This window comes from Siphateles boraxobius, unplaced genomic scaffold (genome assembly GCF_051911475.1).
Source record: "Siphateles boraxobius isolate OS27281-9 unplaced genomic scaffold, OSU_SipBor_1 49, whole genome shotgun sequence".
NCBI lineage: Eukaryota > Metazoa > Chordata > Actinopteri > Cypriniformes > Leuciscidae > Siphateles > Siphateles boraxobius.
Genome location: NW_027509130.1, coordinates 5,592,880 through 5,616,489, shown reverse-complemented (window position 1 = coordinate 5,616,489; position 23,610 = coordinate 5,592,880). Strand labels below are relative to the sequence as shown.

General features: G+C 37.6%; 1 protein-coding gene across 5 annotated transcripts in view; it reads left to right on the top strand.

Moving 5' to 3' along the window:
* Window positions 1-23,610, top strand: part of rbfox3b (RNA binding fox-1 homolog 3b) — a 210,836-nt gene that overhangs the window by 132,589 nt on the left and 54,637 nt on the right. For all 5 annotated transcript variants that reach the window (XM_077202265.1, XM_077202267.1, XM_077202266.1 and 2 more), the window contains one exon: window positions 19,646-19,882. In XM_077202265.1, the coding sequence (XP_077058380.1) occupies window positions 19,646-19,882 (237 nt within the window). The remainder of the gene's footprint in view (window positions 1-19,645; window positions 19,883-23,610) is intronic.

Below are 23,610 nucleotides of genomic sequence, written 5' to 3'. Positions count from 1 at the left end.
AATCTGTTTTTTTGTGTGTCTAGTATGTGTTGTCTGTAAGCCATTGAGAGGCCGGATTCACAAAACTATCAATAAAATTCTTACTAACTGGTTAAAAATTTTCTTACTGAAGTATTTTCGGGAATACAAAATATTCCTTTTAAAAACTTATTTTTCCTTAAGAATGTTATCTTTTTTATGATTGTTCTTTGAAATTCAAAGTGCATCATATTAGTCACATTTTGTGTTAATTGTGTTTCATTTAAATGATGGATTTGAATGGTTGGCTTTCAGTTCAGAGATTCGTCACTCAATAGATTTCCCTGTGTGATATTGTGTTTTGTTTTTTAATAATATAATTATTTAGTAACATGGAAACATAATTGTGTAATATAATTAAGTATTTTACTTATGTATATTTTATTTTATTTTTTAGAAGTAAACGATTGAAAAAAAATATATATATATAATACAAGTTTGTTTTATTATTTTTAAATATTTTTTTTTATTATTTGTTATTATTACTATTAATATTATTATAATATATTATTTTAAATGTATGCATCCCTATATTCCAAATTAGTCAATAAATTAGAAATGTGTGTGTATGTATATATGTATATATATACATTTCTAATTTATTGACTTGTATGTATATATATATATATATATATATATATATATATATATATATATTCTAACAAGAAAAAAATATAATATTAATATTTGGTATATTTTTCCCATAAGTGGTACTTAAGTATCTTTTTAAAAAATGTTGTTCTTAATAAAAAAAAATAAGTAAGAAGGATTAAAATTCCTAAAAAAAAGAATCGTCTTTAAAAATAAATTCGTAAAGTTCAGATAACCTCCAACTTGTCTTAAATTCCCAAAGGTATATTGGGTAAGTTTAATGAATTTATTGGGTTGTTTCAAATTAATTATTCATCACTGAGCCTTTGGCAAGAACCATCACACAAACACCAAAGCCTGTCATTTTATTAAGGAAAAATAAGATGTTCTTAAGGGATAGTTCACCCAATAATGAAAATTCACTCACCCTGAAGCATCCTAGGTGTATATGACGTTCTTCTTTCAGGCAAATACAATACGGCGTAGGCCGTCTGCCGTCAGCTAGTTATTTTAGTCGATAAAGTTTTAAATATGGATATTTTTCTTACATGAACGCATCACTTCGCTTCAGAAGGACTTTATTAACCCCCAGAGCAGTGTGGAGCACTTTGATCACGGATGGATGCACTTTGATGGACTTCCAAAAAAATATACCCATTGACTCCCATTTTAAAGCTTGGAAGAGCCAGGACATTTTTTAATATAACTCCAATTGTTTTCATCTGAAAGAAGAATGTCATATACACCTAATGACTTCAGGGTCAGTAAATCATGGGCTAATTTTCATTTTCGGGTGAACTATCCCTTTAAGAAAATATCTGAGAATTTTCCAAGAATTGCACCTATAGGAACATTCTCACGAAATTCTTAGAATTTGTCTCAAGGAATCCAGCCCCTGATCTCCTCCTGTAAGTTCTGTCAGTCTTTTCTCTTCGTCTAATGTGTATTTCACAGCTCTCTGCCTCTCCTGCCACCTCAGCGTTTAGTTTCCTCGTCTCTAAACCGCTCTGTCCCTCGGGGCCTCACAGCTGGGGCTCTGATGTTTGAGCCGGGGGTCCCGTCCGGGCTTTCGCTGACTTTTATGTGTTTCTCCGATAGAGCCCCAAGGACACGAGCGCCGCGCTCCTTAAACTCTAAAAGCCTTTTCCAGAAAATTGCGCGAGGAGATTGGGCTAATAGATGTGCATCTGCTCAAATCCCCGCCGAAGACGCCTAGCTCCATTGATTTCTGGATGATCTCGAGCCGAGATTGATTCGTTTTTCCTCCTCATAAAACCCTTCACACTCCAGCGTCTCCCGAACCCGGAGCTCCTCCGCACGTAATCGGCGCAGGGGTGAAAGTTTGGAGGTGGGAACAGCTGGCGGAGACCATCTTATCTGTGTAGGTTCATTCAGGTCTGAAGCTGGTAATGTGTGCATCAATCTCCGAGCCTCACGCCTCCGCTGAGACCGACAACTCCTCACGCAACTCTCACAAAGTCCTCCGATCAATCACGGAGAAACACACTTCCATCTCTCTAGCTTTCCACCTCCTCTTTCTTTCCGTCGCTCTACTTCCACCTGTTTCTGTTTTGAGTCTGTCACTGCAGTGATGCCACCAACTTAACTACATGTTTCGGTGGCTCAGCAGTTTTGAAAACATCTTTTCCGCTCACAAACTAGTTCTCCAGCATGTAGCAGTGAAACTTTAGGACATCAAAATTTCAATTTTTTCAAGTTTCCTTGCATGGAGGCAGTTGTTATAGTTTGAAAGTGTCACTTCCAAAAGAAACATATTTTTAAACCATTTTGTATGAACAGTGTCTTTGTCTTGTTCTAATCTCTGCTAATAGTGTCTAAGTTACTTTCAGGCATTGTATGAGTGTTTGAGAAGTGCTTCATAGTCATTATACTGTAGATAATACATCACCTGACACCATTAAATGCCGGTCAACCAATCAGAATCTAATATTCAAAAGTGCATTGTCACTTTTTTTTTTTTTCCTTTTTTTTTCACATTTTGTTTTCAATTCACATGTTCGTCACTCGTCAAAATAATTAAGTAGTATTAAAACATAATTATGTAATACAATTATTTTGTATTTTACTGTGGCTTATCACTATGCATTTTCTTTTTTAATAATTAATAATTGTCTATTTTATTTCTAAGTAATATATGATATAGTTGCATTTAAATACAAATTTATATTGTTTTGATTAATAATTAACACACACACACACACACACACACACACACACACACACACACACACACACACACACACACACACACACACACACACACACACACACATATATATGTATATATATATATATTATTTTAATTTTTTATTATTATTATTAACCCCTTACAAGTCAGCCCCAATTTTGGCAAGTGATGCATTCATGACATACCCAAAATAAAAAGGTTTCTGCTCAAAAGTCATTACAATTTATATGTATAAGCAAGATAAAGATTTTAGATCTGTAAGATTTTGGTAATGTTTTTAAAGTGTCACATGTTTGTGTGTGTGTGTGTGTGCGTGCGTGCGTGTTTTAATAATGGCCATTTTTGTTAGTAACTTGTTGTATGTAGTTAACTCCTAGTGTGACTGTAGTTGAACTGATTTAAGTAGCTCAAGTGCAGCAGGGATGACAGAGAGCAGGTGAACACACACACACACACACGCACACACACACACACACACACACACGCGTTGGGCTGTAATGAAAGATTCATGGGTCAGTGGTTTTGTGAGAAAGGACACGTATCAGTCAATTGCTTTTCAGCAAGTCCTTTTCTCTCTCAGACAGTCACGCCGGCCGCCATTAGAGCTGGACGTCCCAAACGCCTCCTGCACACGTGTGTATTTAGCGAACATCTCCTGCACACGTGTGTGTTTAGTGAACATCTCATGACACGTGTGTGTTTAGTCTCCTTCTTTCAGCTGAGTGTGTGAAATCTCTTCCTCGTGTCAACCAGTCACAGATCAATTCTGGTCCTTGTTAGTGCTGTTTAAGACAAGCATCACTATCACTCTTGCTCATACTTCACTGTGTGTGTGTGTGTGTGTGTGTGTGTGTGTGTGTGTGTGTGTGTGTGTGTGTGTGTGTGTGTGTGTGTGTGTGTGTGTGTGTGTGTGTGTGTGTGTGTGTGTGTGTGTGTGTGTGTGTGTGTGTCGTCCTGCAGCGTTTGAATGATTCTCACTTGCTTATTTTAGCTAAATTATGTCAAAAATAAGTTTTCGTTTAATTTCAAAATGTGTTGTCTCATCTGCTGTCATTCAATTTTATAATATACAGTCCCGAAAAAGATAATGAAGTTACACATAAAATTGTCTGAATACAAAATATACAAAGTTTTTTTTTTGTTTTTTTTAGAAATATTGAACAAAGTTGTTTTTAAACAAAGAAAATCTGTACCAGATAAGTATATGAATAGTCAAATCACCAGATAAGAGCTTTTATTTGTTATTCTAGTATTATTGATATACTTTTTGTTAATATTTTGAATTAGGTTTTCTGTTTTTAATTTCATTTTACTTTTACTTCATTTTAATTTACTAATTTTTGTCATCTTTATTAGTTTTTTAGGTTTTAAAAAATGCCTATTACTAAAAATGTCTAACAGTTTTTTTTATAAATTTGTATTATGTTAGTTTTACTTTATTTACTTTTAGTTATTAATTTAGTTTTTAAAACTTTAAGTTAAATTGAATGAAAATGAGAAATTAGATGAAATAAAACAAGTTTTGTTTTTATGGTTTCAGTTTTAGCAAACGATATTAACCCTGCCTCAGACTAAATTCATGGATGAGTTTGGAGTGGATTCATTGTAAGACGAAGTATAAAAACACTTAATTTTTGTATTAAATTATTTATTTTGAACTAGGTTTAAATTTCATTACAGAAAAGCTCACATACAAGCGTGCACTGATAAATCGATCTGAATGAAATTATGGAAGACATGAAGCGCACACACACACACACACACACACACACACACACACACACACACACACACACACACACACACACACACACACACACGCACACACACACAGTGGCATCAATTATGTTTGTGGTCACCAGCCCTCCATCCAATTCAAGACATTTAATTGGACGAAGGCAATGAAGTGTGTCTTCTCAGTCTCTCTCTCTCTCTCTCTCTCTCTCTCTCTCTCTCTCTCTCTCTCTCTCTCTCTCTCTCTCTCTCTCTCTCTCTCTCTCTGTGGTCAGTAATGAGGTGTAGGAGGTTTTGTCAGTTTGCATCATATAGTTTTACTTCTTAACTTTGTCTCATTAGGGCTCATGAGTGCTGAATTTCGTGTGTGTGTGGTTGGACCTGAAGGCAGATGCAGTGGACACCTTTATTATGTAACATTAATCTAAAGTTTCAGCATAGACAATATATTTGCTTGAAAACATATTTTCCCCTAAGAATTAAATGAGAGGCTTTGATGTTTTATGACACATGGTATGAGGTTATATATACAGGTGCTGGTCATATAATTAGAATATCATAAAAAATGTACAGCCCTCAATACTTAGTTGGGGCTCCTTTTGCCTGAATTACTGCATCAATGCGGCGTGGCATGGAGTCGATCAGTCTGTGGCACTGCTCAGGTGTTATGAGAGCCCAGGTTGCTCTGATAGTGGCCTTCAGCACAATACCCCATAGATTTTCTATAGGGTTAAGGTCAGGCGAGTTTGCTGGCCAATTAAGAACAGGGATACCATGGGCCTTAAACCAGGTACTGGTAGCTTTGGCACTGTGTGCAGGTGCCAAGTCCTGTTGGAAAATTAAATCTGCATCTCCATTAAGTTGGTCAGAAGCAGGAAGTATGAAGTGCTCTAAAACTTTCTGATAGACGGCTGCGTTGACTTTGGACCTCAGAAAACACAATGGACCAACACCAGCAGATGACATGGCACCCCAAACCATCAAGGCCTGTGGAAACTTTACACTGGACTTCAAGCAACATGGATTCTGTGCCTCTCCTCTCTTCCTCCAGTCTCTGGGACCTTGATTTCCAAAGGAAATGCACAATTTACTTTCATCAGAGAACATAACTTTGGACCACTCAGCAGCGGTCCAGTCCTTTTTGTCTTTAGCCCAGGCGAGACACTTCTGACGCTGTGTCTTGTTCAAGAGAGGCTCGACACAAGGAATGCGACAGCTGAAACCCATGTCTTGCATACGTCTGTGCGTGGTGGTTTTTGAAGCACTGACTCCAGCTGCAGTCCATTCTTTGTGAATCTCCCCTACATTTTTGAATGGGTTTTGTTTCACAATCCTCTCCAGGGTGCAGTTATCTCTATTGCTTGTACACTTTTTTCTACCACATCTTTTCCTTCCCTTCGCCTCTCTATTAAATGTGCTTGTACACAGAGCTCTGTGAACAGCCAGCCTCTTTAGCAATGACCTTTTGTGCCTTGCCCTCCTTGTGCAAGATGTCAATGGTCGTCTTTTGGACAGCTGTCAAGTCAGCAGTCTTCCCCATGATAGTGTAGCCTACAGAACTAGACGGAGAGGCCATTTAAAGGCCTTTGCAGGTGTTTTGAGTTAATTAGCTGATTAGAGTGTGGCACCAGGTGTCTTCAATATTGAACCTTTTCACAATATTCTAATTTTCTGAGATACTGATTTTGGGGTTTTCATTAGTTGTCAGTTATAATCATCAAAATTAAAAGGAATGAACACTTGAAATATATCAGTCTGTGTATAATGAATGAATATAATACCCAAATTTCACTTTTTTAATATAATTACTGAAATAAATCAACTTTTTGATGATAATCTAATTATATGACCAGCACCTGTATATATAGGTTATAGTCAAGTCAAGTCACCTTTATTTATATAGCGCTTTTTACAAGAGATTGTTTCAAAGCAGCTTTACAGAGATAACAGGAAAATAAAGTTGTAATAGTTTTGTTAAATACAAAATGAAATGTCCCCAACTAAGCAAGCCGAAAGCCAATGGCGACAAAGGCGAAGAAAGGCGAAAAGGCAACAGTGGCAAGGAACCAAAACTCCATCAGGTGACAGAATGGAGAAAAAAACCTTGGGAGAACCCGGGCTTAGTCAGGGGGCCAGTCCTCCTTTGGCCAATGAACGAGCAGTGTATGATTATGATTTAGGTAGCATTATAGGTCAGAAGTCAGATACGATCAGAACTTTCACAATATTTATCCAGTTTCATCTGGTTGGGGTCGGAGTCATCACGCCGGTATGGAGACGAATTTGTTGAACTCTCCATGAGGCCTTCCCAGGGTTGATGAGGCTGGCACTTCAGGGATGTGTTGTCGTCGTGTCCAGGCGCAGGTCCTTCATCAGATCTGTATATGGCCTGGATCCGGCAGTTTGCGGTAGACCTCGGGATAAACAGAGAGACTAATATTAGCGTAGACGCCATCCTTCTTATGATGTACACAGTATATCAGGATTTATGGGAAGTGTTCCCGGTTCTGGCTGATCTAAATTATACAGCCTAACATTGAATTATAGCAATCTATAATGTGTTATGTGTATGCTAAGCCAAAGAGATGTTTTTTTAGTCTAGATTTGAACTGACAGACTGTGTCTGCTTCCCGGACAATGTTAGGAAGATTGTTCCAAAGTTTTGGGGCTAAATAGGAAACGGATCTACCGCCAGCAGTCAATTTAGATATTCTAGGTATTATCAACTGGCCAGAATTTTGAGATCACAATAGACGTGAAGGACTATAATGGGTTAAGAGCTCGCTCAAGTACTGGGGGAGCTAAACCATTTAGTGCTTTGTAAGTAATCAGCAATATTTTAAAATGTATACAATGTTTAATAGGGAGCCAATGCAGTGTTGACAGAACCGGGCTAATATGGTCATACTTCCTGGTTCTGGTAAGAACTCTAGCAGCTGCATTTTTGACCAACTGTAGTTTATGTATTAAACGTGCAGGGCAACCACCCAGTAGAGCATTACAATAATCTAGCATTGATGTCTTGAACGCATGAACCAATTGTTCTGCATTTTTCATTGAGAGCATATGACGTAATTTAGATATATTTTTAAGATGAAAAAATGCAGTTTTACAGATACTAGACACGTGACTTTCAAATGAAATATTGGTATCAAAGAGCACACCCAGGTTCCTAACCGACGACGAGGACTTGACAGAGCAGCCATCAAGTGTTAGACGGTATTCTAGGTTATTACGTGAGGACATTTTTTGTCCAATAATTAGAATCTCTGTTTTTTTCAGAATAAAGTAGTAGGAAATTACTAGTCATCCAATTGTTTATATCAGCTATGCATTCCGTTAATTTTGTGGATTGGTAAGTTTCGTCAGGGCGTGAAGAAATATACAGCTGAGTATCATCAGCATAACAGTAAAAACTAATGCCATGCTTTCTAATGATATCTCCTAAGGGTAGCATGTGCAGAGTGAACAGCAACGGTCCTAGTACTGAGCCTTTGGGTACACCATACTGAACTTTTGACCGATAAGACATCTCTTCATTTACTGCTACAAACTGATAACGGTCAGATAAGTATAATTTAAACCATGCTAGTGCAATTCCACTAATGCCAACATAATTTTCAAGTCTATTTAAAAGAATGTTGTGGTCGATAGTGTCAAATGCAGCACTAAGATCGAGTTTTGAGTGCAGTCATTTATTAGTCTAATAATAAATGCTTTAAACTGCTCTTTGCTTTGCGTCTCCTTTTATGTTGCTGAACCCTTATGAAACGAGCATTTTTAACAACAGGGTTTCGTAACAAGCACTAATAGAGAGATACAAACACGATCGAATGATAAGAGCAAATCATTTGTGACTCTAATGAGAGCTGTCTCAGTACTATGATACGGTCTAAATCCTGATTGAAAATTCTCACAGATACCATTTCTTTCTAAAAAGGAACATAGTTGTGAGAATACATGCCTTTTCTAGTACCTTTGACAGAAAAGGTAGATTTGAGATTGGCCTGTAATTGACTAATTTTGTAGGATCAAGTTGCGTTTTTTAAACTAGTGGTTTAATCATAGCCAGCTTAAAAGTTTTCGGTACGTGTCCTAATGACAAAGGTGAATTAATGATATTAAGAAGAGGATCTATGACCTCTGGAAGCATCTCTTTCAATAGTTTAGTCGGTATAGGGTCTAACACACGTTGTCGATTTAGATGATTTAACGAGTTTAGAAAATTCTTCCTCTCCTATAGCAATAAATTAATCGAATTTTTCGTCAGTGAGACTACACTGCACTGTCTGATGCGATACTGTAGTAGACGGTTGCATAGTTATAATTTTCCTCCTGATATTATCAATCTTATAAGTGAAGAAGGTCATAAAGTCATTACGGTTGTGCTGCTTGCAAACTTCTGGTCTTGAAAATTAATTTTTTAGTCAGTTTAGCAACTTTTTCGAATAAGTTCCTTGGGTTTTGTTTATTTTCTTCTAATAGGGTTGAAAAATAAGCAGATCTAGCAGTTTTCAAGGCCTCTCTGTATGCAATCGAGCTCTCCTTCCATGAAATGCGAAACACCTCTTTTGTTTTCTTCCAGTTTCGCTCCTTTTTCCTGGATGCTCTATTTAGGGCCCGGGTGTGCTCATTGTACCACTGTGTTGTACTATTTTCTTTAATCTTCTTTAAGCGCAACGGAGCAACTGTGTCTAAAGTGCTAGAAAAGAGAGAGTTAAAAGTTTGTCACAATATCGAGTTCTTCTACGCTATCTGGGATGCTGAGATGATGAAACTGATCAGGAAGATTATTAATAAAGCATTCTTTTGTGGCAGAAATGATAGGTCTAACATATTTGTAACATGGAGTCGCCTTTGCAGCCTTGGCTAAATGAAGTTTACACGAGTCTAGATAGTGATCTGAGATGTCATCGCTCTGCTGCAGAATTTGAACAGCATCGACATTGATTCCATGTGATAATATTAGATCTAGAGTATGATTACGACAATAAGTAGGTCCTGACACGTGTTGTTTAACTCCAATAGAGTTAAGAATGTCTTTAAATGCCAGTCCCAATACATCTTTCTCATTATCTACATGTATATTAAAATCACCAACAATTAGGACTTTATCTGCAGCCAGTACTAACTCTGATAGAAAGTCAGCAAATTCTTTGATAAAGTCTGTATGGTGCCCTGGTGGCCTGTAAACAGTAGCCAGCACAAATCTTAAACGTGATTTATCATTTGCACTATATATTGTTACATTAAGCACCAACACTATTATATTTGAAACTAGACTTCTTAGTAATTTTGAAAATATTACTATAAATTACAGCAACACCTCCCCCTTTGCCTTTCAGACGAGGTTCATGTTTATAGCAGTAATCTTGCGGGGTGCACTCATTTAAAATAATGTAATTGTTTGGTTTTAGCCAGGTTTCTGTCATACACAGCACATCTAGGTTGTAGTCTGTAATCATATCATTAACAATAAGTGCTTTTGAAGTAAGGGATCGAATATTCAGCAACCCAAGCTTTATCATTTTTCATTTTTATTATTTCTGTTTTTTATTTGTTGAACATCAATTAAATTTTTACCCTTCGATGGGTTTGGAAATTTTTTGTATGTCCTAATTCGCATCTATGTCCTAAAAATTGTCCTAAAAGCATCTATGTGATGGGATTCATCCCATTATTAGAGTTTTATACAATTATATTAAGAAGTAGATTCATTTATTATTATTCTTCATAATAATAATATAATAAAACGATATAATAAAAATTATTTTTATTTTAATAATGTAAGTGTTTAAATTAACATTAACTTTGGATATTCTTTTCAGGAAAGAAAAGTCTTAGGAGCGCAATAAAAGATCCTCAGAAAAACATTAAGTATTTCTTGAAATACAAAACTGTGTTCTTAACTTCAAAATGTTTGGTGAATCCAGTTTCTGCTGTCTCGCATCAAGAACGAGACACTTTAAACAAGGTTTTTTCCTCTCCTGTCTTGTGTTTGGATCAGGCAAGATCATCGGGACAGATTTGCTCAAGCTCTCAGGAATGATCTCGCTTATATCAGAGATAATTACTCTTAATAACCCTCCCATTAACAAGATGAGGATCATGCATCATTAACGCTTTTATATCATTCATATCTTCATCTCTCTGTGAGCGCCTGAGGGAAACATCATCCTCCATCTGAACCAGAGGAAACACTTCTGAGGAGAGATTTACTGTAGACATGTACTATAAAGCACATCTCAACTGACTCCTTTTTGTTTATTTCCTTGCAAAGTGTAATATATTATCACCCACATCATTATATAAATTTGGATTTACAAGTGCCTGCATAAATACATCACATTCACGTACAGTGATGTATACTAGTGATGCACCGATACTAAATTTCTCCGCCGATACGATAGCTGATATTCAAAATGATATCGGCCAATACCGATAGTTAGATTTTTATTAAAGCTGCAGTCCGTAACTTTTTTTGGTTTAAAAATTATCCAAAATAAATTTTTGAACAAGTACATAACAAGCGAGTTTTCACAACAATCTGGTTGCATTAGCTCGATTCAAAACGGTAAGCTTGTAATAATGTTATTAATTCCAGTGGTACTGGTGGATTTCCGCGTTAAATTCGAGCATGTCTTTGCGTCATTACGTCACATCTGAACACATAAAGAAGAGTCTCAGCTAGTAGACTATATGAGGATGTTGGAGGTGGAGATTTATAGCCTTTTCTCTCAGCACTTGATATAATTGATAAACTTAGCAATTTGATGGTGGATCCAGAAAGGGTTCAAACAACAATCATCAGTGACAACTGGAGATTCACCCGTTGTAAAATGCAAAGACTTCGGACTTTGGAGAGGCTTCAGAAAAAAAGTCTGCAACCGAGCCCATGCCAAAACAAGGATAAATATCAGAAGGGCTTTTGAAAGGTAAAAATTTGATTATATGCCAGTTTTAAATATGCATCTGATTACAGATACATGTGTTTGTATTTCAAAGAGAACCAGTTCTAAGGAACATTAATTTGTTGGTATGACAATTAGAAATTAGACTGCACAGAAATGGAAACTGAGCCCTAATACACATTAAATGTAGTCACGCAATGCTGATGTTGTTAACATTAACAATTTGAGAACAAAGTATAATTTGCACGGTTTGACGTGCTACCATAAGCGATCGATAGATTCAGCACGATTTACTGCAATGCTTTTTTCCCCTTAGTTGGTCAGAACAAAAGTGGATGTTCAGATGTTACTTGTTACTCTTACTTGTTCAGATCACATTTTCCGGTGAGAATTCTTATGTTGGTCATACTTCTAAAAAGTATAATCTGTGATTGTGAATGCCAGTATCCACAACGGTGTGGCGACTGACAGCCGCACATCTCCTCAAAACATTGGATTCATCCGCGCTGTGCCGTGCCGAGGCACAACCCACGTAAAGTTAATAAATCCGCGAATAACTGCAATTGCAGATTTCTAACAGAGATGGCGACAAAGAGGAAAAACTGTGGACGGCAGCTTTAAGGAAAAAAAAGATACTCTCCCAAATAATGCTGAAAACTATACGGGAACCCTCTCATTTACACTATAATATTAGAGGTTAAAATTAACAACAGAGCTATTATATTCAACTGGTATTTATTTCCACATATATTATTTACATTCAAATAAGAGCTGAAATGTTTGTATAAAACTCAGTTGTACATAAGGTAGTTTTCATAAACACTTCTCCATGGCAAATTTATTCAAACATGCATATATAATTAACCGTAAATAAGCTATTAACTAGTGTTTTTATAGCTAACTAACGAACTGTGAACACTGGATAACTTTCCTGAGGTAAATGCAACATTAAGTGATATTGTTCACAAGCTGTTTTATTGACATCTTTACGCGGTTGAAACACAGATTGGGTGATGGCACAGATAAGGTAAGATTCATAGGTTTTATAAAGACTCCATTAACGTGGCTATTTTAAGCGTTATTGTCGCGTTAACTTGCCCTAAATTAAACACAAAAAAAGAGTTTCTTCACACACAGTAAGAGTTGCTTCTGACACGTTTTCCCGCACCCTTTTGATTGACAGGATATAACCGGCACTGATCATCTGCTGTTTTAAAACAATCGATAGTGAAAATAATAGCTTTAATTGGCCGATACATCGGTGCATCTCTAATATATACTATACGCTCTTAATTTGGAAAATGTCAAAATCTTATCACACGCAGTTGAAGATCCAAATGCAGCTTTATTAGGGCAATCTAGAATTATAATCCATACAAGCAGCAATAGGTCAAAACACAAGGCAGATAATCCAAAAAGACAACATGGCAGAAAAACACAGGCGAATGTCAAAACCTAAACACGTGTAATCAGAGGGACAGTGCTCAGAAATGCAGTTTAACACATACAAGACTTCGCAAAGAATGAATGAAAACATAAGGCTTAAATAGGCAGGATAATCAGACACAGGTGTACAGTAAGTAATCAAACATAATGAGTCCAGGCATTGGGTTGTGGGAAATGCAGTTAATGATAGGAAATCAAAGGAGTGTGGATGAGTGCCCTCTGGTTTGTATCATAGGTACTCCAGCTGGGGGTTGTGACATTTATTCAATGTTTTTGGTGGTTTCCAGTTGTTCTGGTCTGGTTTATTGGATAATAACTGTCATTTTTAATTGAGTTGAATTCTATATTTGGCGTGTGTGTTCAGTCCGGCAGGTCTGTCTCAGTCTGAGATCATGAGCAGGATGTGCAGTGGTGTTTATTAGTGTGTTCTGTGTGGTCCGGTGAGAGTTGCAGGAGGCCTCGCCGTGTGTCATAAGAGTTTAAAATGATCTTCTGTCTTTTTGCTTTATTAAGACACTTTCAGCTTCAGTCTCAGAGGACGAACGGGCCACGGATGCCTGTTGTAGACGATTACTGCGCCGCTCCTGAGTCCCAGAACACACACACACACACACAAACACAACATAAAGCTTTGTCTCGTTTGTACTTGTGTGATACACAGCTGTTTAAGAGAATTATAAATAACACATTGATTTTGCATCCTTTGAAGAACATGTGAGAGGTGTTTCAAAGGCTCTACACGATCCCAGCCGAGGAATAAGAGTCTTATCTAGCCAAACCATCGCTCCTTTTCTAAAAAAGAATAAACATTCTATGCATTTAACTTTTTAGACCCTTATTCCTCGGCTGGGATCGTGTAGAGCCTGTGAAGCTGCATTGAAACTTACATTTGGACCTTCATTCTGTTGGACCCCATTGAAGTCACTATATGGAGAACACTCCCGGAATGTTTTACTAAAAAAAAACGTAATTTCTTTTCAATTGAAGAAAGAAAGAGGGATAGTTCACCCAAAAATGTAAATTCTGTCAGTATTTACTCACCCTCATGTTGTTCAAACCCCGTAAGACTTTCGTTCATCTTCAGAACACGAATTAAGATATTTTTGATGAAATCTGAGAGCTGGATCACTCCTCCATAGGCTTCTAAGGGATTGAAACTTGTTCCCCGAAAAGTTATTAAAGACATCATTAAAATAGTCCAAGTGACTACAGTGGCTCAATCTTAAGTTTATCAAACGACGAGAATACTTTTTGTGGGCAAAACCCCCCCAAAAATAACAACTTTTTTTCAACTGTTCATTTCCTTCTCTGTGGGCCTCGAGTCAGTTCACTAGTGTAATAGCGTAGCCCTTCTGTGTTATATGTCACATGCATCACACACATGACAAGCGTCGACCAATATGGAGCCTATGTGTGACGTGCAACTCTGAAACACTGTGCTGTCACACTAGTAAACTGACTCGAGGCCCATAGAGAAGGAAATGAATAGTTGAAATAAAGCCGTTATTTTTGTTTGTTTTTGCGCACAAAAAGTATTCTCGTCACTTGATAAACTTAAGATTGAGCCACTGTTGTCACTTGGACTATTTTAATGATGTCTTTAATAACTTTTCGGGGAACAAGTTTCAATCCCTTAAGAAGCCTATGGAGGAGTGATCCAGCTCTCAGATTTAATCAAAAATATCTTAATTCGTGTTCCGAAGATGAACGAAAGTCTTACGGGGTTGGAACAACATGAGGGTGAGTAATTACTGACAGAATTTTCATTTTTGGGTGAACTAACCGTTTAAATAACTGTTGACTGAAATGTTCTTTTCGGGAACCAAAATTTTTTCTTCTCTGACATCTATGTGAAAACCCCCTTTTGGAAGCTTCATTTTTTTGAGTGTATAGGTCCGTATCCGAGGTCAAACAGCGCAGGGAGATTGGGAGATGTTGGGGTCGTGACTCGGCTCTGTCTGAAGGGAAACCGTCGAGACTGAGGACAGACACGCTGTTTGTTTTGCCAAATTTATTCCCTCACAAATGAGGTGTAAAAACGACACAGCGGAGCTTTCAAGCGCGCCGAATGAAGACTAATAACCGGCGCCCGATGGACAGACCGGCTGTAAATTGGCCTGCCGCCCCTCTGCCGCTCTTTCTTCCCGTTGTAGTGCTGTAATTGGAGGGAATGAGGGGGAATCCTTCCACATCAGGAGGATCTGAGCGAGTGTGCTGGTGTGGGTTATTTTAGTGGACTCTGAGTGCTAATGATCAGGTTCAGGTCTGTGGTTCCTGCTTCCTGACCGCGTACAGTTTGTTATTTCGTTTTACGTGATCGTTTTCCACCTGATGTCGTTACTGTACCTTCCACTTCATGTAACTTTTTATGCTTTTTTTTTTGAGAAATTATTTTATTCAGTTGATCAAATTGATCAAAAGTGACAGTAAAGATAAATCCTGTTCTTTAGAACTTTCCTGTTCATCGAAGAATCATGAAAAATACCACAAAAATATGAACCAGCACAACTGTTTTCAACATTGGTAATAATCATAAATGTTTCTTGAGCATCAAATCATCATATTATACTGATTTCTGAAGGATCATGTGACACTGAAGACTGAAGTACTGATGCTGAAAATTCAGCTTTGATCACAGGAATAAATTACATTGTAACATATATTCACATACAAAACAGCTATTTTAAATTGTAATAATATTTCACAATATTACTGTTTTTACTGTATTTTTGATCAAATGAATTCAGCCTTGATGAGCAGAAGAAACTTCTTTCAAATGCATAAAAACATTTTACCGACCTCAAGCTTTTGAAAGATACTTTACTTCTTTTGTACTAATATACAGTCAACATTTGAAGTGGATCAAAACCTTTCATCAAAGTTATACATGAATATTGAACAATACCCGTTCTTGTCTCAGGACAACTTTGATGAACTTTTTTGATCCACTTCAAATGTGGACAACTGTAGTTTACATCAGGAAGACTTGAGCTACTAAATGCTGATATTATGTAAATGTGGGTGGTCATATGTTAATTAGCTCATGATGTGCTATATTAACCGTATTGAAGAATGCACCTTTTTCAGATCATGAATAGATGAAAATACCCAGAAAAACTCAAAGTCTGTCTGATGTGAGAGGTGTTCGAGACCTCGGCTCTCCCTGACGCCTCTCTCCTGTCTCTCTGAAGGCGTGTGTGAGCAGGAATTAGTGTGTGTGTGTGTGTTTGATTCGAGGGCATCGACGATGGACTCTGAGGGGTTGAAGGTCTCTCCAGGACGCTGGCGTCTCCTGATTTACGAGCCTCTTTTTTCTGGTCTGGTTCATCTGCCCCCAGAAAACGTGTTTGTCACACACTTCAGAGCAGCAGTGGAGATCAGACGGCAGCAAGCGTGGCTTTGTGTATCGCTAATAAGCTCCTTCTTCTCCTCGTGTGACTCGGAGCGTTGCCCTTTTTAAAGAGTGTGTGTGTGTGTGTTTCAGTGCTGCGCTGCTTTGAAACTCAAGGCTTTGTACTGTGTTTTGCTTTGCGTCATGAAAGTGTTTTTTCAGAGGTGTTAAGGGCCATAGATTGTATTTGCAGATTGGTAAGTTAAGTTTGAGTGCTTTTGGGACAGGAATACTTGCATGCTATATAGCATTTTATAATATTTATGATCTTTTCTTTATAATAATTTTATATTTTATGTATTTTATATGAAAGATAGAAAATACACTACCGTTAAAATGTTGGGGTCTGAGTTGTTTTCTGGGCCCTGGAGATGTTTTGACATAGCCTGACATTTGTGCTTATTTCTGTTACTCATAATATTTTCATAGTTAAAGTCTGATTACACTGTATTCAGCACAAACTCTGCTACAGTAATATGTCAGCAGCATGTGTGTAAAAGTTTGTAGTTTTGTGAAAATTACGTTTATGCATGGATTTTGGAAAAAAAAAATGTGAGTCATTGAAATAAGTCCATAACACCCATGCTGAATATTTGTTCACAAGACTTTTGAGGATTGGATATTGTAGCCTAGAATGTTTGCTTCAAAACAATGCGAAAATCATCCTGGCCACTCATTCACATAAAACAATTTATTGATTGGCCAATCAGAGCAGAGTAGACCAATCACAACAGACTGGACCATCTGACCAATGAGAGCAGAGTAGACCAATCACAAAAGACTGGACCATCTGACCAATGAGAGCAGAGTAAACCAATCATAACAGACTGGACCATCTGACCAATGAGAGCAGAGTAAACCAATCATAACAGACTGGACCATCTGACCAATGAGAGCAGAGTAAACCAATCACAACAGACAGGACCATCTGACCAATGAGAGCAGAGTAAACCAATCACAACAGACTGGACCATCTGACCAATGAGAGCAGAGTAAACCAATCACAACAGACAGAGCCATCTGTCCAATCAGAGCAGCGTAGACCAATCACAACAGACTGGACCATCTGACCAATGAGAGCAGAGTAAACCAATCACAACAGACAGAGCCATCTGTCCAATCAGAGTAGAGTAGACCAATCACAACAGACTGTAGGAGACCTCCAGATCAAAACTAAGAGCCTTCAAAATAGCATAATAGGGGCTCTTTAAAATACAATTAGATAAAGTAATGAGTTGATAAACCTGTGATATCACTTCTGATTCTGGATACACTGGAAATTAAGGGTCATGTCAAGCAAAGTGGATTATGGTAAAGATTTGCGTTGGGCTTTGGTTCTACACGGCGCATTTGATCAAATGTAGTTTTTGCATAATGCGCGTGCATAAATAAATGATCATGTTATTCATCTCTGCTGTGGGTTTGATCTTAATGATGTCTGCGGTTCTGAGTGTGTGTTAGAGAGTCGCTCTGAACTGATCTGGGATCAGAATGACGCAGCAGCAGAAACACACACTCAGCGAAGACACAGAAAAAAGGTTTATTTTATGGGTTCTGTAGGAATATTTAATGTGAGAGTCAAACTGGGTAATGGAGGGCCGCTGACGAGAGAGACCGAGAGACGAGATCCAACTTTTGCAGTATTTTATGTCATCAGTTTTAACATATTGTTTATTCTGCATATTTGTTGCCACTTTCATTTACTGTATATATTTGCGTTTTGCACTATATGCAGTAATGTTGTATATCAGATTTTGATAACAGATAAAACGGTGACATTGAGTGACATTTTTTTGCCTCCACATTAAACGCATGGGTATTTATGTCACTTCTGGTGTGATTTTGCTGTAGTTTCTGGCGCTGCTGGTAGCTCCGCAGAACAAACAGGAATAAAGAGGAGATGAAACCGCCAGAAAGCGACTGTGAGCGCTGATCTCACGTTACACTCGTCCTGTATCCGCCAGCTTTAATTGGGACCTGCGGTTTGTTCAGGAACTCTGTGTAGATTTAATTCCCGCTCATTTACAGCGGCTGACGGTTCTCGACTTATTAAGACTCCAGGAAAAGATCTGCAGGAACAACAGCTGAGACAGACACCAAATAACCATAACCAGAACAGGCAAACGGGGAAAATCCAGAGCATTTATCTCCCTCCTCATTCAGAGATTTCCTCCACTTTATCGGTTTCATACAGGTTCTTATTTATTTATTTATTTATTTATTTATTTTTACCCACAAGTCTTAATTCCGGTGAATTACTGCCATGGACCACAGTGATCTATATATTGGAATTATATATATATATATATATATATATATATCATTCATAGGCCCAAACTGTGCAAAATATTGACAATGTTGATATTTATATGGCTGTTCAGATAGCTTTAATGTAAATCAATGGGATATTTTCTACAGTATAGCAGACTACTTACATAAAATGCATATAAATATCAGTCGTCAACAATATGTCTTGGTAAGATGATATTTACATGCTTAGTTTTAGGATGTCAATGCTCTGTGGTTTTAAAATATATAATGCAATGCAATACAATAATGATTGACAGATGAACTAATAAACCTTCCTCAAAAGCCTGATGATCATATTTAATACTCTCATTTGAGCATGATAATTAAATACTTTTTTTTGCAGAAAATTTGCATCAGTCCAGTAAGTGTTTATCTTGAAATCTTGAGGTTATTTTTATGTTAACTTTATAGAAATTAGTTTAGATTTCACCATTAAAAGACACGTGAACCACAAGCTGAAGGTGAACTTTTTTATAAAATCCCTTTTACTTACCAAAAACATGTCAATCAGATGACAGAAGGCATATAGCAGTTTGTGTACAACAGGTTTTTCAGCAGATTTGATCATTTCAATGCCTTTGAAATGTGTGTATCAAATATGACACAGCAGGCTTTATAGGGAAGCTTGTAGCTTGACAAACAACTTGGTTTCAACACCGCTGAGCATGTGAAGACGTGTTAAAGCGTCGACCGCTGTTAACATTAGTAACCTGTCAGGAAAATCAAAGCTCTCAGTCAAAACATCGTAAGGAGACTGATTTCCTTTTTTCTGCGCTGTGGAAAAATCCCAGTGGCCTCTAGTCCTCCGAGCGGCTTCGACAACAGCACAAAGTCTGTTCATTAGTAATGATCAAGCGTGTCTGTAATCATCCGTGAGATGTGATCGTTGTTTTCCTGGCCTATTTAAAGTGCAGGGCGGCCCGTTTCCCCTGATCGGCCCATCAGAGGCGCGCTTGGAAAGATAAAAACCTTCAGTTTGAACATACGGCCCTATATGCGAAGGCCACAGGGTTTAATGTGTGCTTTTGTTTGCAGGGTAACCAGGAGGCCAGCAATCCGGCGGACATGGCCCAGACGTACACCCCTCAGTACGGGCATCCCCCGCAGAACGAGTTCAGCACCACACACACTCTTCCCACGCAAGACTACGCGGGACAGAACCGCGTCCCGGATCACGGCTTGACGCTCTACACGCCGGCACAGACTCACAGCGATCTGGCCAACGCCGACAGCAACACGCCGGCCATCAGCAGCGGGAACAACACAGCACCGGTGCGTCAAACACACACACACACACGCACACGCACGCACACACACACATGCTTACAGGCTGCTTTCTGTGGAAGCTTGTTGAGAAGAAGCGTCCAGACAAGAAGACATTTGAGACTTTTTCTCTCAATTCTGAAAATAAAATGAGTCAGAGTTGCAAGATAAAAATTCACGATTCTGAGAACTTTTCTGACCGTTTTGACAAATTTATACCTCAAAATAAACTGTGAGAGAGTTGTGAGATGGGAACTCAGCATTGCGAGATATAATTCTGAGAAGAAGAGTTAAGGTACTTGCACACCGAGTGTGTGCAAAATTTTCACACGTTAAAAAATAAATACGGCGTCACATTGTGTCAGTCACGTTTGCAAACAGTCTCTGAAACTTTCATCCGTCATAAAAAAAAATAATCGAATTGGGTTCGATTAGCAAGCATTTTGAGAGTTGTTTTGACTCAGTTTGCAAGGACCTTTACAATTGTGAGATATAAACTCTGAATTGAATTGTGAGAAATGAACTCAGAATTGAATTGTGAGATATGTATAAACTCGCAATTCTTGGAAAGAGAATTGTATATATTTTGAAGAAAAAAACTGAATTGCGAGTTGCAAACTCATAATTCTAAGAAAAAAATATAGAATTGCAAGATGTAAACTCAGAATTCTAAAAAAAAGACAGAATAGCACGACATAAATTCAGAATTTTAAAAAAGACAGAATTGCAAGATGTAAATTCAGAACTTTTTTCTGCAATTCTGAGAAAAAAAGACAGAATTTCGAGATATATGCTCAGATTTGTGAGGTATAAACTCACAATTACCACAATTGTTGTTAATTTTTTTCCATTGTGAAGATATAAACTCAGTATTAAAAAAATATAATTGCAATATGTAAATGCGCTACACTGTAAAAGAAAAGATTCAAAGTTATAAATAAAACATATTGGAGTATGTTTTACGAAAAAATACTATTTCAGTCTTTCTACTTAAAAAGGAAAAAAAAAAAACTTTTTCTCTTCTGTTCTGCCATTAAACGTGTTTGTATTTCTCTGATTTACTCCTGAGATTCACTATTTCTGCACTGCTAATGCTTTGCTCTTGAATTATACATGGCTTGTGTTTCTCCTCATTTTTAAATCGCTTTGTGTATATATATATATATATATATATATATATATATATATATCTGTTTCCTTTAATGTGAATTAACAGTAGTTGTGTTTTCAAACAAGTCGTTTTTCTGTTTATTTAATTCATTTAATGACTTACAGAATTGAAGCCTTCCTGTCTAGCCCAAACTGAAGAACATCGTGCTTGCAACACTAAAGACGTGTTCAATTCAGGGAATGATAAACTGATTAAATGTTAACATTTAGTGCTGTAAAAGCTGCTTTGGAGAGAAGTGTCTGCAAACATACACTATAGCCTTCGAGAGTTTAGTTTTGGTATTTATTTAGTTGGTATTAAGTAATCTTTTTGTTTTAAATTGGTTACACTTTATTTTTAAGGTGACTATTACACTGTAATTATACATTTAAGTACTGAATAATATTAAGTAACTACATGTACTTACTATAGGGTTATGATTAGGGTTTGCTTTGGTTTGTTTTGTTGCATAGTTATTACTATGTAATTATGCATAATTTATAGTTATTACTATAGTAACTGCATGTGTTACCAACAAATCTTATTTACCCCAAACTTTTGAACAGGAGGTACAGTATCATGATGAAATTATGGTGAAAAATGGTAAAAAAAAAATAAATGTCTGTATGACAGGAGGATGAAACCAGACAGAAAAGGAAAGTCGTTCTGGAGGCGTAGCAAGGTATTATATATTAATAAAGGAAATGCAAATGCTTCCAACAAAACATAAGAGGCCTATGAGAGTCAGTAAGTAAAATAAACAAACAGAAAAGCATCCTATTGAGGTATTATGGTGTTAATTTAAAGGAAGCTGACTTATTTCCCCTTTAGGAATATTACGCACTGATGAATTCTTCAATTGTTCAATCAACAAGACCAGGAATGCGCATAAAGACTATAAAATTTGATTTTATTACAAGAAACTATCAGCAGATCTCATTGAGTTCGCACTAGAAACGTCTCTTGACTTCATTAGATTAACTTGTGCGTCCCGGAGTGGACGAGGTTCGTCTCTCATAAGTCGTTTCTGAAATATTCTCTGATTATTAAGCCGTGGAGGAGCCTGTGCATGAAGCCGCAGTGTGAGACGCCGTGTTTTGGGAGTACATGCTCCTCTGTCCAAAATAATGAGCAGTGAGAGACCGCTTGACACCGCTGTAATGATGTGTCACACTCTGTGCTGTTATAATGACATAATCACTGTCATGTTTGGCTGGCGCACTATCACTATCTCTCGCTCGCAGACAGAGTGACACCAAATAAGAGCCGTGTCGGTTTGCATCATTCCTGCTTCATGCAGTCGGGACATTAATTGATGCCACTGTGTCTAAATACCAACACATTTTATTGAGTGCATTGGGTCCTTATGCTGTTCTTGTATTGTGTGGATGGCATTTGCATTCGGTTTGAATGAGAGGAAAAGCTCAAATGTGTTGACGATGATGCGTGTTTGGTAGTTTATTGTCAGTGATTTCTTCTTTCTCTTCTCCTCCTGGCCTGTTTTCTTTATGTCTTCAGAGGAGCGTGAACATGGTGTACCATGAATAATTTAGCGTAGCAGAAAGGTGGACACGCTCGCTATAGTTAATCTCGCTCGGCCGCGTGGATTTCTCACTGATCTGCAGATCCCTCTCTTATAGTCTTTCTCTGAGGCTCACGGCCCCGTACTTAAACCTTATTATAAATTATTGTTGTTCGGATGAAGAGTGCGTCATATTAAAAGCGCTTCATTGGGCATAATGATAACCAATTCTATAGATAAAAGGAATGAATGAATGAATGAGTTGTGTATTTTTTATGTTTTGTATTTGTTATAAAAATAATTTATTATTAAAATCTAAGTTAAGTTAGATAAGTAATAGTAATACTCTTTGCTATTTTTATTCATTACATTTTTCTCATGTTAAGCATACATCTTACAACATTTACTGAGATGTATGCTTACAACAAGAAAAATAAATCAATAAAGAGAAAAAAAGAAAGAATGAGTGAGAGAGGGTGTGCCTGCGTGAGTGAGTGAGAGAGTGAGTGAGTGAGTGAGTGAGTGTGTGTGTGTGTGTGTGTGTGTGTGTGTGTGTGTGTGTGTGTGTGTGTGTGTGTGTGAGAGAGAGAGAGAGAGAGTGACTGAGTGACTGAGAGTAACTGTGTGAAAGAGTGAGTGAGTGACTGACTGACTGAGTGAGTGACTGTGTGAGTGAGTGAGTGACTGAGTAAGTGACAGTGAGTGAGTGAGTGATTGAGTGAGTAAGTGACAGTGAGTGAGTGAGTGAGTGTGTGAGTGAGAGTGAGAGTGAGTGAGTGGGTGAGTTTTTGAGTGAGTGAGTGAGTGAGTGAGTGAGGGTGTGCGTGAGTGAGTGAGAGGGTGTGCGTGAGTGAGTGAGTGAGTGTGTGAGTGAGTGTGTGAGTGAGTGAGGGTGTGAGTGAGTGAGTAAGGGTGTGAGCGAGTGAGTGTGCGAGGGTGTGAGTGAGTGAGTGTGTGAGGGTGTGAGTGAGTGAGGGTGTGAGTGAGGGTGTGAGTGAGTGTGTGAGGGTGTGAGTGAGTGAGTGAGTGAGTGAGTGAGTGAGTGTGTGAGTGAGAGTGAGTGAG